At 39.9% G+C, this 18,565-nt stretch overlaps 1 protein-coding gene across 2 annotated transcripts in view; it reads left to right on the forward strand.

The window, feature by feature from the left end:
* The window catches only part of ATP8B4 (ATPase phospholipid transporting 8B4 (putative)), a 576,024-nt gene that overhangs the window by 401,555 nt on the left and 155,904 nt on the right, over window positions 1-18,565 (forward strand). For both annotated transcript variants that reach the window (XM_073618636.1, XM_073618637.1), the window contains exon 13: window positions 6,855-7,051. In XM_073618636.1, the coding sequence (XP_073474737.1) occupies window positions 6,855-7,051 (197 nt within the window). The remainder of the gene's footprint in view (window positions 1-6,854; window positions 7,052-18,565) is intronic.

The following is an 18,565-nucleotide window of genomic DNA, read 5'->3' on the forward strand; positions in this document are numbered from 1 at the left end:
TGCACACGCACACACATACAGACACATACATACACATACATACAGACATACATACAGACACATGCACACACATACAGACACGTGCGCGCACACACACACATACAGACACATGCACGCGCACACACACATACAGACACATGCACAGACACATGAATAAAGCCCCTTTAAAACTAATCTAGCTTCTAGCACAGTACTGTACATTTCCAGCTTCCTAATTCAGCCGGGTACTGCACTGTAGGGGGAAGCAGAGAGCACAGCACACTCCCCTGCACTTTACTTTCACTTTTGAGGCTGACAGAGCTTCTCACAGTGCCGATGTACAGTTCGGCAGAGGATCGGGCTCATCTGACAGCACTGTTCCCGCGGCACACTGGTTGAGAAAGGTTGGTTTAGATAACCAGGCGAGCTGTTCAAAACCGGACCGCGGGCTGGACTTTGGACATGCCTGGTCTAGGCCATCTTTATGTAGAGCAACAATTCTTTTTTCAGATCCTCAGAGAGTTCTTTGGCATGAGGTGCCATGTTGAACTTCCAGTGACCAGTATGAGAGAATGAGAGCGATAACACCAAATTTAACACACCTGCTCCCCATTCACACCTGAGACCTTGTAACACTAACGATTCACATGACACCAGAGAGGAGAAATGGCTAATTGGACCCAATTTGGACATTTTCACTTAGGGGTGTACTCACTTTTGTTGCCAACGGTTTAGACATTAATGGCTGTGTGTTGAGTTATTTTGAGGGGACAGCAAATTTCCACTGTTATACAAGCTGTACACTCACTACTTTACATTGTAGCAAAGTGTAATTTCTTCAGTGTTGTCACATGAAAAGATAGAATAAAATATTTACAAAAATGTGAGAGGGGTGTACGTACTTTAGTGAGATACTGTATATGCCTGGGCACATTAAGATCAGTATTTCTCTTCCATAACCCTCCTGTACTCATAACAGGTCATGCTTTCAGGGTTTTGTTGCTATTGCTGCTCATACTGCAAACATTTTTTGAAACCTGCCGTTTTCAGGATGTTAGGTATACATCAGGGCTGGCATTCAAAAACACAATTGTTGAGGGCACACAAATAAAGCAAATCAACAGGCTGTGATATGCACTTACAGTGCCTTGAAAAAGTATTCATACCCCTTGATATTTTCCACATTTTGTCATGTTACAACCAAAAAACGTAAATGTATTTTATTGAGATTTTATGTGATAGACCAACACAAAGTGGCACATAATTGTGAAGTGGAAGGAAAATGATAAATGGTTTTCAAATATTTTTACAAATAAATATCTGAAAAGTACGGTGTGCATTTGTATTCAGCCCCCCTGAGTTAATACTTTGTAGAACCACCTTCCGTTGCAATTACAGTTGCAAGTCTTTTTTGGGGATGTCTCTACCAGCTTTGCACATCTAGAGAGTGACATTTTTGCCCATTCTTCTTTGCAAAATAGCGCAAGCTCTGTCAGATTGGTTGGAGAGTGTCTGTGAACAGCAATTTTCAAGTCTTGCCACAGATTCTCAATTGGATTTAGGTCTGGACTATGACTGGGCCATTCTAACACATGAATATGCTCTGATCTAAACCAAGGGTCTCCAAATGTTCTTAACAAAGGGCCAGTTTAACGCCCTCCAGACTTTAGGGGGGCCAGATTGTGGCCAGTGGGGGGTAAAAAAAGGTCCCATGCCCAGCATTAGTGAGAATAAATATGGCCTCGGGGTTGGTTAACAGTAGTAGGAGGAATAGTGCCCCATCATTGGTATCAGTGGGAGGAATAGTGCCCCATCATTGGTATTAGTGGGTGCCTCATTGTTGGTGCAAGTAGAGGGGATAGTGCTTCACATCATTGGAAGAAATAATGCCCCAAGGGCCGTATAAAGGGTAGCAAAGGGCCGCATCCATTGAAGCTGTATGTTTAGGGTCGTTGTCCTGCTGGAAGGTGAACCTCTGCCCCAGTCTCAAGTCTTTTGCAGACTCCAAAGTTTTCTTCTAAGATTGTTCTGTATTTGGCTCCATCCATCTTCCCAGCAACTCTGACCAGCTTCCCCCCTGCTGAAGAAAAGCATCCCAACAACATGATGCTGCCACCACAACGTTTCACGGTGGGGATTGCGTGTTCAGGGGGATGTGCAGTGTTAGTTTTCTGCCACACATGGAGTTTTGCTGTGCATCTTCTTCCACATGTTTGCTGTGTCATCCACCTGGCTTCTCGCAAACTGCAAACAGGACTTCTTATGGCTTTCTTTCAAAAATGTCTTTCTTCTTGCCACTCTTCCATAAAGGCCAGATTTGTGGAGTGCACGACTAATAGTTGTTCTGTAGACAGATTCTCCCACCTGAGTTGTGGATCTTTGCAGCTCCTCCAGAGTTACCATGGGCCTCTTGGCTGCTTCTCTGATTAATGCTCTCCTTGCCCGGCCTGTCAGTTTAGGTGGACGGCCATGTCTTGGTAGGTTTGCAGCTGTGCCATACTCTTTCCATTTTCGGATGATGGATTGAACAGTGCTCCGTGAGATGTTTAAAGCTTGGGATTTTTTTTTTAAAACCCAACCCTGCTTTAAACTTCTCCACAACTTTATACCTGACCTGTCTTGGATTTCATGATGCTTTTTGCTCGCTAACAAACCTCTGAGGGTTTCACAGAACACCTGTATTTATTCTGAGATTAAATTACACACAGGTGATCTCTTTTTACTAATTAGGTGGCTTCTGAAGGCAATGGTTCCTCTAGCATTTAGTGAGGAGTATCAGAGTAAAGGGGTCTGAATACAAATGCACAGCACACTTTTCAGATATTTATTTGCAAAAAAAAGTTGAAAACAATTTTAATTTTAATTTCACATCACAATTATGTGCCATTTTGTGTTGGTTTATCACATAAAACCCCTATAAAATACAGTTATGTTTTTGGTTGTAACATGACAAAAATGTGGAACATTTCAAGGGGTATGAATACTTTTTCAAGGCACTGCATATACGAAACATCCCAATGGTAAATGAAAGTTCTCATAAATGACTGGTGTCACTTTCTCAGCAAGCACAGCTGTCAAGAGGATGTTGTGCCGGGTGTAGACCATAACTATTAGGCTTCATGTACACGGGACGTTTTTACAACCTCTCCTGAACGATTTAACTTGACAGATAGTAACCCACATTAAAAATGTCCATTTTGCCGCAATTACATGCTGCGTTAGCGTTTAGAAGCATTTCAATTAAAAAAAAAAAAAATATATATATATATATATATATATATATATATTTTTTTTTTTTTTGAGTTACCGCATTTAGTAGCGTTTGGCGCTTGAAATGCCTCTAAACTCAGCGTCTGAACCCATTTTTTTGCATTCCAAAAAAAGCCTCTAAACCTAGAAACGACTATAAACGACCCTGTGTACATGTACTGATAAGGTAACATAGAGGAGAGACCAGGAGCAGTTGAAAAAAATGCTCAACTGCTCCTAAACATCCGTTTAGCAGCAGCCGTGTACATGAGACCTTACACTATCCTTATTGAACAATGATGACACCAAGAGCTTTTGTTTAATACAAACACAAGATGTTTAGTTGAACACAATCTTCTGGCGTTGTCTAAGAACTTTGTGCAATAGAGATTTGATTTCCAGTTTATTACTGACTGCCTAGGCTGGGCACATATCATTTTACTAATTGAATAATGTAGAAGAGATCAGCTTCCAGGTTTTTTTTTGTCAAAACTTAATTGAAAAAGCTGATTGGCTACCATGCATAGCTGCGCTAGATTTTGTACTCTCCAGTTTTAGTAAATCAACCACATAGTATATTTATATACCTCCGGACTATCTGAAATGATAAAGAGGTTCGCTTTTTAGCTCACAGTATGTAGACAAAAGACATGTCCCTGCCACAGCCCTGATTACACAAACCACAATGATATACAGTGCCTTGCAAAAGTATTCACCCCCTTGGCTTTTAACCTATTTTGTTACATTACAGCCTTTAGTTCAATGTTTTTTTTAATCTGAATTATATGTCAGATTAAAAACACAATAGTCTAAGCTGGTGAGCACAATATCAGAACACAATAGTCTCAGTTGGTGAAGTAAAATAAGAAAAATATATACATAAAACTATTTTTCAGAAATGAAAAATGGATAATTGGCATGTGCATATGTATTCACCCCCTTTGTTATGAAGCCCATAAAAAGCTCTGGTGCAACCAATTACCTTCAAAAGTCACATAATTATTGAAATGATGTCCACCTTTGTGCAATCTAAGTGTCACATGATCTGTCATTACTTATACACACCTTTTTGAAAGGCCCCAGAGGCTGCAACACCTAAGCAAGAGGCACTACTAACCAAACACTGCCATGAAGACCAAGGAACTCTCCAAACAAATAAGGGACAATGTTATTGAGAAGTACGAGTCAGGGTTAGGGTATAAAAAAATATCCAAATCTTTGATGATCCCTAGGAGCACCATCAAATCTATCATAACTAACTGGAAAGAACATGGCACAACAGCAAACCTGCCAAGAGACAGCCACACACCAAAACTCACTTACCGGGCAAGGAGAGCAAAAATCAGAGAGGCAGCACAGAGACCTAAGGTAACCCTGGAGGAGCTGCAGAGTTCCACATCAGAGACTGGAGTATCTGTACATAGGATGACAATAAGCCGTACGCTCCGTAGAGTTGGGCTTTATGGCAGAGTGGCCAGAAGAAAGCCATTACTTTCAAAAACAAAATGGCATGTTTTGCGTTTGCGAAAAGGCATATGGGAGATTCCCAAGAGGAAGGTGCTCTGGTCTGATGAGATGAAAATTTAACTTTTTGGCCATCAAAAAAATGCTATGTCTGGCTCGAACCCAACTCATCACATCACCAATAGAACACCATCCCCACAGTGAAGTTTTTCAGCAGTCGGGACTGGGAAACTGGTCTGAGTTGAGGGAAAGGTGGATGGTACTAAATACAGGGATATTCTTGAGCAAAACCTGTACCACTCTGTGTGTGATTTGAGGCAACACACACTGCTAAAGCAACACTTGAGTGGTTTAAGGGGAAACATGTAAATGTGTTGGAATGACCTAGTCAAAGCCCAGACCTCAATCCAATAGAAAATCTGTAGTCAGAGTTAAAGATTGCTGTTCACAAGCGCAAACCATTCAACTTGAAGGGGCTGGTGCAGTTTTGCAAGGTGGAATGGGCAAAAATTCCAGTGGTAAGATGTGGCAAGCTCATAGAGAATTATCCAAAGCGACTTGGAGCTGTGATAGCCACAAAAGGTGGCACTACAAAATATTGACTTTAGGGGGGTGAATAGTTATGCACATTGACTTTTTCTGTTATTTTGTCCTATTTGTTGTTTGCTTCACAAAAAAAAAAAAAAAAAAACATCTTCAAAGTTGTGGGCATGTTCTGTAAATTAAATGATGCAAATCCTCAAACAATCCATGTTAATCCCAGGTTGTGAGGCAACAAAACACAAAAAATGCTAAGGGGGGTGAATACTTTTGCAAGGCACTGTAAAATGCAGAAAATCATTGCCCAAGCCACACAAGTTGTCTTTTATTTTTATTTTATTTTTTTTTTAGAAAATTATTTTTTTTGTTTTTTGTTTTTAGCAGAAAAATAAAACATACAAACAGTAGCAACAGACTGAGAATGACAGTAATGCGTACATTCCAATGCTACAACACCAGCAGGCAGCATAGCATAAGGACCTTAAATCTCCGGTATTTAAAATGACAAAAATAGCCAAAATACTGTATATACAGTTGTTATCCACCATAGACAGATCAATAGAGTACTGAACCAATAGCAAGAGGCCCAAAGAGAACTGTGTTACATATTCACCTCACAAAGTTGACCCAACTAATGCCGCGTACACACGAGTGGAATGTCCGACAGAAAAAATCTGACGGCATCGTTTCATCGTATAATCCGCTCGTATGTATGCCTCACCGGACCTTTTTTTTTAAAAATTCTGACGGACCTAGAAATAGAACATGCTCTAAATCTATTCCTATCGGGAAAACCGCTCATCTGTATGCTGTTCCGACGGACCTAAAACGACGCATGCTCTGAAGCAAGTATGAGACGAAAGCTATTGGCTACTGGCTATTGAACGTCCTTTTTCTAGTTCCGTCGTACCTGCTGTACGTCACCGCATTCTGGACGGTCGGACTTTGGTGAGATACGCAAGACTATTTCAGCGGAATTCCCGCGGAACTCCATCGGGTTAAACCGTCAGAGATTAGTCCGACGGGAAAACCGGTTGTGTGTACGTGGCATTAGAGACCCAATAGACCAACTAATAGTCTCTACGAGCAAGGTAGTACCTATCCAGCTGGCATCATAAGGTACAGGATATTAATGAATCACACAAGTGCCTTTTAGACCTCCAAATTGGCTGTTTAAAATCACAAATGCAGTAATATAGAGGCTGGATAAAGTGTTTTGTGCTGCGTAACACTTTTGGTAGTAACAATGTACATTTTGTATGCAGATGTACGTATCAGACAAAAACAACTGAGGCTGCACACAGGGCAGAGGGTTTTGGTCTCAAAAGAGGGACACTTTTTCCAAATGAGGGACAGTTGGGAGCTATCTATTTTTTTAGAGAATTGGCAGCATACAACGTTGCTGTGACCAGTAGAAACGAATTAGTAGTTTTGAATTGCTTGTGATGTTTGATTGTTTTAGCTTATAGCACTTCTCATTATCATTATTGATTGCATTATTATATCGAATAAACGCATTCTTTCTACATTTTATATCATCTTTCTGCTGATAGTGGGCTGTGGAGACAGTTGAATAACTAAGATCATTTTTACAGGTCATTTTTTTTCAATTTGTATTGCAGATATTTGGTTTCCTGGTATGCATGGGGATTGTTTTAGCTGTTGGGAATTCTATTTGGGAGCACCATGTGGGCAGCCGTTTCAGAGTCTACTTATATTGGGATGAGGTGGTTAATAGCGCTGTTTTCTCAGGATTCCTCACATTCTGGTCTTACATCATCATACTGAATACTGTAGTGCCCATTTCGCTTTATGTAAGGTAAGCCAAAGAGCAAATTCCTGTAAAATGCTTATTTTGTGTAATGATTACACTTATACATGCAGAGCCAAGAATTCAGTTCTATAGAAATCTGAGTTTTGCAATGAGCTACAGTCATCTGTTGCCAATTGTTATGGGTCATGTGTAGGTTGCCTGTGTCTGGTTTAAATGATCAAATCATTAAGTCCAGAAGAAAACAGGAATTAACAAAGGGGAACTCAAAGTTCAGATTGTCATGTCATACTGTGACTGCATTTGTTTTAATTTTAAGCCATATTGTCAAATTTTTTTGTAACTTTAGTTCTCTCAGCTGTAACTTTGTATCGTTCCTCACCAGTATTGAAATCAGCACTCCACAGTAAAGTTAACTTTGTTTTCCTTTCCTAATAATGATCATTTTCATTGAATTGTGTCCACAATTTTGTTTCCCTCTTGCTTCATTCAACAGTTGACAGGTAAGCAGTGGGGGCAGCATTGTCACTCCTGCACCTGAGCACCCAGGCTTGGCGTACCTCATATAATAGTCACTGTAGTATTGTCCCTTTGTCACCCTGCAGTTCACCCATATCTTTTCAGTTCTTGTTGCCCTCATTATCATGTGCACATTTTCCCAAAATACCTTTTATATAGTGTAGTACTATAGATCTCTTAAAAGCTGTTTTGTAAATATGTTTGTATGTACATGTCTTTTTGAAAAGTTTGCCTACCCCATTTACATTATTTCTTAGTTAAAAGAACTTAAGCGAGCACATTTCAACGGGTTATTAAAAAATATATATTATGTGCATATATAATCACCACAACCCTAACATTGTCTATTTAGTGGATGAAAAATACATCCCTCTAGAGTATCGTGAAACATTTTATGTTGAAGTCAGTTGAATGTGATCAGTATTTTTAGATGCAATCTCTTTTAATGCATTTTACGTATACGTGATTATGGGGAATGATGTCATAATAGAAATAAATATAGAATAATAAGAGAGCTGTCATTGTTGAAACACCTTTACACCAGAGCTGTTTTCCTTTCTTTACTATTAGAAGTGACTTTGTTGCTTTAGATAAATTTTAAAGCCAATCTACAGAAAAGTATATACCTTTAGTACTGTTGCCCAAGAAATCTTCTGCTGATGTCCTAAGGGAAAGCGTCAGCCAACTGGGTCCCCACATCTTTCACCGGTTGCACCCTCTGACCCACTGTAATCATTAATGGGCGAGCATCAGAGGAAGGAACCAGCGACAGCAGTGGGGGACACAGTTGATTAACACCCCTACAAGCAGGGCTGTCTTTAATATTGCTTGGACCCTGGGCAAAAATTCCCCCCCCCCCATGCAGTTTCGCTCTCCACCTGCTCTAAACATACAATAAATAGCAGCTAGACTCAAAATCCGTTAACTGTTTCAGATCAGGCAGCAATTGTAATTGGTTGCCAGAGGTTACAGTGTATCATTACTGCTCACTGACTGGTTGCTAGAGGTTACAGCACATTATTTCTGCTTATTGATTGGTTTCTAGGGATTACTGTACATCAATACTACTCACAGGTTGGTTGCTAGCGGTCACAGCACATCATCTCCTCACTGCCTGCATACCATGGACAGGTTAGGTGAGGGGACCCATTAATGGACAGAAAACTCCTAGTGATCCTAGGACTCCTGGGATCAGTGGCAGTGCTGGGGGGAGGGGAGGGTGTGATCAATGGCAATGCTGGTTTTTTTTAACCGACTACCAATATAGAGGAGTTTCAACACTGACCACTAATGTAATAGGGGTTTACATTGACCACTACTGTAATAGAAGCATTCACAATAACCACCAATGTAAGAAGGAATTTACACTGACCACCAATGTAAGGGCGACATTCACACTGGCCACTAGTGTGAATGGAAGGATTCTAAATCAAGCACCAATGTAATGAAAAGATTTACACTGACCACCAATGTAACTGAGACATTTAGCCTGCATTCACATTTGTGTGTGTCGGGAACACATGCAAAATCGCTTTCCTGACACCACAGAAATGTGCTGCCCTTTAGCAGATACACAGCAATGCCATTAATTGTTAATGACACCCTCACACATCTGCTGACATGTACCGTATGATTTTTGAAAAAGGGTTTGGGACTTTCTTCCACATTTGTAGTGCCGTTTTGCCGCTATTTACATATGAATGACATCGCAATTTACATGTAAACACAGGGTCTGCAGGTGAATCATCTGTAAACAATAGGGTAGAGCTGGGCAGCATTAGTAACAGAACTTTACACTGAAATATCAGGACACAGCACAGGACTAAAACCTCAAGGGATGAGGGAACTTAAACTGGGATAGTTGGCAAGTATGAGGCAGCTGCTTTGGGCCCCACAACAATAACAGCCCCTTTTGCCCTGCCTTAAAGACGGCCCTGCCCACAAGTATCACTTTCCTTTTAGATCCATTGGATCAGTATTCGGTGGCACTTGCTATGTATGTTGTCTCTTCTTTTACAGGTATGGCTCGCCTTTAGAGTTTTTCTATAGAAACTAGGTTGCTTTGAGTGAGTCAGTGACCAGAAACAAACATACAGTCAGTAAACTTTATTTAGATGCTTATTTAAGTCAGTGCTTAGTATGTAGTGAAGATAGAATTAAAAACAAATTAATGTGGCTGATTCCAATTCTCAGTCCCCACAGATTTCTTTAAATGCAAAGGAAATAAAACTTTATTTTTTTGTTTTTTGGGGTTTTTTAGGACTCTGTTTATATTTTATTAGATCTATTCCTCCTGCCGTCTCTGAAATCCTGATTTCCCATCCAGCAAGTGACACTAAAAACTTTTCTGCCGAATCACACTGCACGGCCTGTTTCATACAGGTTTCAGTTTGTATAAGAGCAGTGTGAACAGCGAGCTTTGATAAAGCATTTACAGAGCTTTTAGCAAGCTTTGTTGAAGCTTTTAAAGTAACATTCAACTCCAGTCTGTATATGTTGAACACAGATCCTAATAGGATGTTAATTGCCTCCTCAAATAAGCTGCTAGAAGGCTGTGAAAAAGTTAGAATGCTGGGCAAAAGGTGAATGCTGGGCAAAAATCCTATGGTTTACTCCTTCATCCACTCTATTTTTTTTCCTTTGCGTTTCTAAGGCCCCATTCACACCTAAGCGTAGCGTTTTCAGGCAGAAAATCGCGCGATTTTGCTGCATTTTTGCAGCGTTTTTTACCGCGATTTTGCGGCGTTTTTTACAGCGATTTGCCACAATTTTGTGCAGGGCAAAAGGTTACCAATGTAAAAAGCAGAAAAACGCCCCAAATCTGCCTAAAAAAAAGGTTCCAGAACTTGTTTGAGCTTCAGGCATTTTGTAGCTTCTGGCTTCAGGCGTTTTGTAGTGGAGATGTGAACCATCTCCATAGAGAATAATTGATTTTTTTCCCCTCCAGCGTTTTGTAGCTTCAGGCTTCAAGCTACAAAATGCTCAGATGTGAATGGGGCCTAAGACCCATTTATGCTTGAATTCATTCAGGTTCCAAAGTTACAGTCTTCCAATTATTATAGCTACAACACGGGATGATATTTTTGTCAGTGTTCACATCCCATCCTGATTATGTGGGAGCTGCTTATCTGCTTCACATATACAAAATATTTTTGGGGGAATCTAAAATTCCAAAAAAGCCCAGCGTTCAAAAAAAAAAAACTACTTGTATCACAATGTGAAAAATGACAATTAAAATATATGAAATAAACAAAGTAAAAAGTATTTGTTACTTATTCAGATACAATTATTTTCTTCAAGCTATTACTTTGTTAACTGTGTAGACAAACTGTCAATATTTCAATGTCCAACAGTCGCTTATAAACCGTGTCCAAATGAATATATGTATCAATTCCACCACACCATCGTGTATTAACCAGTGTCCAAATATTCTCTATATAAAAGTTTTAAAAAATTTCACCGCGTACTGTTTCGTTGCAACCAAAGAACCCTTTATGAATCTGATCACCTAAATAATGCACCACACTCACCAGATCTAAAGGCCTAAGGCTTCATGTACACGGGACGTTTTCACAACCTCTCCTGAACGATTTAACTTGACAGATAGTAACCGGCGTTTAAAGCGTCTGTTTTGCCGCGTTTACGTTTAGAAGCGTTTTTGTTTTTCAAACAAAAATGAAAAAATTCCTGTAAACGAAACGCGGCTAAACACGAGTTACCGCATTTACACACGTTTACAAGCTGTTACAGGCATTTGGTGTTTCAAATGCCTCTGAATTATATGTCCTGAGCGCATTTTTTTGCGTTCCAAAAAATGCTTCTAAACTCAACTGCCTTGAAACGACTATAAATGACCCTGTGTACATGTACTGATAACATAACATAGAGGAGAGTTCATCAGCTGGAAAAAACGCCCAACTGCTCCTAAACATCTGTTTACCAGCAGCAGTGTACATGAGGCCTAACTTTCTCAAGTAAGGCACACAGATTTAAATATCTGCTCCACTGGACTCATTTATCTCGACTCTGCTGCTCCATCCCCTCCATCCCCTCTGGGCATCCAAATGGAAGAAGTGTTCCACCAAAAAGAGAAGAAGCTCACATGGTGTTGTATATTCAAGCAAGGTTTATTTAAAAAAAGTTCCATATATACTCACATTCACCACAATAATTTGTGCGTCACAAGAAAAAAATCTATCAAAACTAGGAGAATCACATGTAGCGCCCGCTGCACACCTCACTAATGTAAACACCAGCTGTGGCTCTGTGAGTATCTGTGCAGCCAGTTCACCTCCCACTCCCATACTTCCATACCAGACTGTTGCTCCACCCTGACAGGAAGGAAGTGAGAGAAATTCTATCCAATAAATGCAATAAATATCTGATAGGAGCTCTAACCCTTCTCTTAGTCCAACCCTTGCACAGTTGCAAGTTTATATAATTTTTTAATAAAACTACATATCCATTTTTTGTCTGGACAAGCGCCACTCTTATGCCCCGTACACACGGTCAGACTTTGTTCGGACATTCCGACAACAAAATCCTAGGATTTTTTCCGACGGATGTTGGCTCAAACTTGTCTTGCATACACACGGTCACGCAAAGTTGTCGGAAAATCCGATCGTTCTAAACGCGGTGACGTAAAACACGTACGTCGGGACTATAAACGGGGCAGTGGCCAATAGCTTTTATCTCTTTATTTATTCTGAGCATGCGTGGCACTTTGTCCGTCGGATTTGTGTACACACGATCGGAATTTCCGACAGCGGATTTTGTTGTCGGAAAATTTTATATCCTGCTCTCAAACTTTGTGTGTCGGAAAATCCGATGGAAAATGTGTGATGGAGCCTACACACGGTCGGAATTTCCGACAACAAGGTCCTATCACACATTTTCTGTCGGAAAATCCGACCGTGTGTACGGGGCATTAGACTTTCTGTAGAGTAATATTCTAGGATGGATCCGCTCCTTTGGATGCTTATCTGTATACAAATGTTATGATATATGACACATGTATTTTTGGGTAAAATCTTTTTTATACTTCCTAAATGCATTTGTTAAAAGTATGGTTCTACATGACAGTTTATTGATCATTTCCTTTCATTAAAAGAACTGGGAACCTGTTTTATTTGATAGTGTTCAAGGTGCTTTTGAATTGACTTAGCACTTTAGTCTGGCCAACATACATATCATTTCCAGTCTAATTGTCAGGATCAAGATCTGAACTCATGACCTCTGCTGCATCCAGCAGTAGCTGTTATCGCTGTGCCACCAGGAATGCTGGACAGCTTCCTTCCTAATACCTTAGACAACCTTGTTTGTGTCTTGTTTCTCTTGAACCTGGAACTCTTTGCTTCTCCCATGAGCTTTCTATGTAATCCATGCCTTTGCACTTCTGTTTGCCAGATTATTGTGTTCTCTCTAGCTGATACCTTGCTCCTTTGCAGCCGTTTGTGTCTTTACCACTTCTTCTTACCAACATTGGCTTGTTCCTCGGCTATGCTTCTGCTCGATCCTGACCTGCAACCATTTGTTACACACCTAACCTGCTCTACTGGTACTCCAATTTGAGGCTGACTACCATGAAACTGCAGCTGATTATGTCACCAAAATTCCCTGTCATCCTAGGCATTCCTTGGTTTTCTACCCATAATCCCTACATCAACTGGGGAGCACAGACTATGCATTTTATGGCCTGAGGAGACGTTCATACCCCCAGATTAATAGGAGAATTTCCCCAGAGATTTCCTCTCAAACCTGGCTCTAATATGTCCAGGGGATGTCCTAGAAGTAGGGGAGTACTGTCAGGACTGAGCTCTGAACCCGCAACATCTGCTGAATTTAGCAGTAGCTCTTATTGCTGTGCCACCAGAAGTGCTGGACAGCTCCCTGCCTAGTTCTTGGAAAACGTTGCCTTGTGTCTTGTTTCTCTTGAACCCTTTGCTTCTCCCATGAAATTTTTATTTAAGCCATGCCTTTGCACTTCTAATTTGTCAGATTATTGTGCTCTTTATAGCTGATATCTTATTCTTTTGCATACCTGCAGCTGTCCCTATGTTTGCTACTAATTGTTACCGACCTTGTTCCATGACTACTCTTCTGCTAGATCCTAACTTGCAACCATTCATTACTGACCGTTGGCTTGTTGCTCGACTACACTTCAACTTGATCCCAACCTGCAACCACTTGTTACCAACCTTTGGCTTGTTTACTGACTACACTTCTGCTTGATCCATACCTGCTATATCTGCTACTGGACCCCAGGTTGCTCCCCTCCTGGCAGGGATAGCCTGAGGACTGTTAACTGATACTAACATCTAACATGCAGCAAAACCCATCTCCACCATCAGGAGCTCTGATGAGCTCCTGATGGTGGAGGTGTTAGTTAGTGTTTTGACTCCGCACCCCAGTGGAGCCTGTGTCATCCACTAGGACGACCTGCTTGTGTATCTAGCTGGTTGGTGAGTGTCTCTCTACTGATATAGCTACTGATCTTTGAGGACCCCTGAACATGCCACTAATATACTATGTAACCCCATTAAAGTGGTTTGGAATTATGGTGCTGCGGCTAAATGAGTTAACATGTTTTAGACATTAGGAATAGGAGCTAGAAGTGCATATTTTTTTGCAATCATTCTATTAGTTTCCCCAGCAAGAGCCTCATTTCTTAGAATGCACATCATTTGTACCATCTTATAAACACAGACCTCTTTTGTGATTAAAATATATTTTTACTATGCCAAGTCAAATGTTTTCATGGCAAACAATACAATGTCAACCTAAATTTATGAGTGCTTTTTTGCAGTGTCTTCAATGTAGAGTCTTCTTGAGCTGCTATTTTTAATTTGTTAGTTGTCTTATACAACTTTTGTATCGCGTTCTTCAAAGTGGAGCCTCCACGCACTTTCCCAAGACAAGTCACTATCGTTCTCTTATTTTTGCCTTTAATTATCTTTATCCAGCTATGTTTTAGTCAGATTTTGCAGCTAATTGGCTGGAATATTACACAAGCAGTATCTCCAAAACACAATTAACATTTGGCAGACTTGCGTAATGCTGACAGGCAAGAATTCTATTTTGAAAAATTCTGAAATAAGTTTACATTTCTGTGTTATGCAAATCAGGGTGTGAGATGGACCTTTTATTGAGACAAGGAATTTCAGAATGTTCTAAAAAAAAAAAAAAAAGTGATAAATGTGCTCCTTTCTACCACTAGCCCTTTGAGTGTTCCCCTCTCCAGCAGGCCACCCCTGTAAGAATTTATGTGGTGTGGTATAAATGCTGTTATATCCAATTGTAGTAGTGTATACTTGGAGCTGTTAACCTTGATGTCATCCCACACCTTCCCTAAAGTGAATGGGGAAAGATGCAGTATACCTTAGCAATACATGCATATTTCCCCATGTCTTGTCTTTTTAAAATTACGCAAATACAGAAAAATAATTGTATTCCTATTTTATGATTTTGATTCAGGTGTCATCCACATACCTGAAACAATAGCCAGATGACATTGTTACATAGGTTGAAAAAAAGGCATGTCTTTCAAGTTCATCTAAAGAACAAAATTATAAGTTATTAAAATACAACCACCTTTCATCCTCAGAATCCTATACCTACATTTGATCCAGAGAAAGGCAAAACCTTGAGGGTACATTCACACCAGCTGTTGTATTAGAACACAAAGGCTGGTGTGCGGGGGAATGACAGCAGCGCCAGGGCGCATCACACTTTTTTTAAAAACAAACTTTTTTTAAATGTCTCGCAGTGACATTTCATTAAAGTGGAGTTCCACCCACTTTTACAACTCTTCAGCATCCCTTACTAAACTGTGCACTGTAAACGAATTGGATATTTTTAATTTTTTTTTCTCAGCACTTACTGTATATCTGCTGTATTCATTTTTCACTTCCTCCTCCCTGGCCGCGGCCCATCGCATCATTTCCTGTTTGCAATGCCTTCTGGGAAGGGGCGGCAACTTCCTCTGACACTGCCGTTGCTATGGAAACCTGACCTGAAACCTATTATACTGCTTGTGCTGCACTGAGCATGTGTGAGATCTGCAAGGATGAGATCCAGGAAGAAATACAGTCTGGCTTCAGATGCCCAGACTTAAGATGGCCACGGCCTGCTATAAGTTTATAAAATAACAAACTACTGCTATAAACGAAAAAAACAGACCTTAGTTTACAGACTAACTTTACTAGAATACATTAAGCTTGTGTATCATAGGGGTATTTTTATTTAATAAGTATAATTTCGTCCGGAACACCACTTTAAGTCCTATTGGCCACCGTTTGGTGTGAGACAATGGATTGCCTTGCACTGCGCTGTGCAGGAAAAAAAGGACGACTTTCTGTGCTTTTTCTCCGCACACACTACCGCAACACAGTGGTGTAAATTGGACAGTTAGAGCACAAGCCATTTTGCCTTGTCTTACAAGGGGACTGTGCTGGAATAGCTGCCCAATGCAGTCTAACCGCACCTGGTGTGAATCTACCTTCATAAAGTGTAATCCAGTTTGCTGTAAGTGTGTTCTTTTTTATTCATAGCCATTTATATATATTTATACACTTACAAATACACATTTCTTTGAAAAAAATGTAATTAAATATATTTAACTACTCGCATAATTGTACGTCGTTTTGAGGAAGTGGTTGTACCCAGGCTTCACCCCGATACCGTTTTTTAGAGCTGGCGGTCAGCTTTCTGATGATAACAACTAGAGGTCAACCGATATGGGTTTTTCTCTGGCCGATGCCGATATTTATAAATCGTGGTGGCCGATGGTCGATATGTGATGCCGATTTTTTTGGGCCGATATATTAGGCCGATTTTTTTTTTTTTTTTTCTTTTTTTTCCCTTCATCTCATAAAATTTAACAGTTAGACCCCTTTCACACTGAGGCGTTTTTCAGGCGCTTTTGGGCTAAAAATAGCGCCTGTAAAGTCCCTGTAAAACGGCTCCCCTGCAGTCTCAGTGTGAAAGCCCGAGTGCGTTCACACTGAGACGATGCGCTGGAAAGATGTTAAAAAAAAGTCCTGCAAGCAGCATCTTTGGAGCGGTGTATACCGCTGCTCCACCACTCCTGCCCATTGAAATGAATGCGCACCGCTGCTGAAGCGCCTGCAAAGCGTTTCGGCAGTGGCACTTCATGGGCGCATTCAACCCCTTCCTCGGCTGCTAGCTGGGTTATAATCGCCTCGCTAGCAGCCGAATGGCGCCGCTAAAATCAATAAAGTGATTTTCTAGCAGAAAATACAGGATTTTTAATTGTAAGCAACAAATGTCAGAAAAGATTTAGTCTTTAAATGGTTAAACTGAGAACTTCTACACACAGAGTTCAGTTCATTCATAAGTGTAAACATTGTATCTCTTCAGGTTCTTTTTATCAGATTTGGCAGGCTGCCCAGATGAGGAGAGAAGTCACTTCACAGAAGATTACAGGCAACTTGTATTGACTTTTATTACAGAAGTCATTTGCAAGTCGTGCTGAAGTTATATCGACCTTTTTTATCAGCACAATCGGCCGATGCCGATTAAGTAAAAAACACCAAATATCGGCTGATATATCGTTTGACCTCTAATAACAACCGATGCGTCTCAGCAGCCACTCGGCCGTTATCACAAGGAGCGTGAGGGGACTCCGCCCGAATCTCCCGTCCCACTGGGAGACCCGATGGACCAGTCGGCACATCCGCCTGCTGGCGAGTCCTGAACAAACCTGGAACTGGCTTTGATCGATGCAGAAACTTAGATTTGGAATGACTGTAATACAAGGGCTCTGTAAATACCTCGTTTTTGAATATGAGTCATGTTTAGTTTGGAAGTGCTCATTTGAGGTTGTTTTTCTGAGATATTGCAGAATTCACCTTACTTTTTGTTTTTGCAGTTTAGTATATTCAAGATATCAAAAACATTTTGCACATTCATTTATTTATTAAAGTGAATGTAAACTTTATTTTTCTTATATTGCTTATAAACTTTATATTTATTATATTGCAAAGGCCATTTTATTCCCCAGAGTCTTTGCTAAAATATATATATATATAGATCTATATATATATAGATCTATATATATATAGATCTATATATATATAGATCTAGATCTATATATATATATATATAATGTTTGGGGGTTCTAAGTAATTTTCTAGCAAAAAATAATGATTTTAACTTGTAGACTACAAGTGTCAGAAATAGGCTTGGTCCAGAAGTGGTTAAAGTATATATCACCGTTGCAGCCAAAATTGGAAAATACCCACTATATTTGAGTGTTCTCATTCACATACAATAGTACAACTTAAAAAAAAAATTTGCTGTTTACATGTTCCTTGCTCTTTTCTGAAAACTCAAAAAATTACTTTTATGCAGAGGGGGCTGGGAAGTAAATGTTTACCATAATTAACCCTTTCTGTACTGTGCAGGCAGATCATATTATCAGTTGTAAACTTGAGTTGGACACTGTCCTATCAAAGAGCTTAAAGACCTAAAAGCTGGACCTCTGCATTCTATGTTAATGGAGAAAAACTCCCCCTGTCAGTGGGGACGAATTGAGTTTCCTCTATCTTCAAATTGTTCAGAGTAGCTTGCATTCTGTCCAAGACCTTCTCCAAACACACACCTAGAAAATCAATACATATTTTATTTAAATTATTTTTAGTTATGCTGCATGAATGGAAATGCATAACAAGCATGTCGTTGGCTTATCTCAAACTTGACTACAAAAGTGGAAAGATGCACATTCATAAAAAATGCTACTAATACATTATATACTACTGTGCAAAAGTTTTAGGCAGGCGTGCACAAATGCTGTAAATTAAGAATGCTTTCAGAAATAGAAACATTAATAGATTATTTTTATTAATTAACAAAATGGAAAGTAAATGAACAAAAGAGAAATCCAAATCAAACCAATATTTCATGTGACCTACCTTTGCCATCAAAATAGCAAAACATTCCTCTAGGAACACTTGCACACAGTTTTTGAAGGAACTTGGCACGTTGTTCCAAACATCTTGGAGAACTAACTACAGATCTTCTGTG

This window comes from Aquarana catesbeiana, linkage group LG03, assembly GCF_042186555.1.
Source record: "Aquarana catesbeiana isolate 2022-GZ linkage group LG03, ASM4218655v1, whole genome shotgun sequence".
NCBI classification, from domain to species: Eukaryota; Metazoa; Chordata; class Amphibia; order Anura; family Ranidae; genus Aquarana; species Aquarana catesbeiana.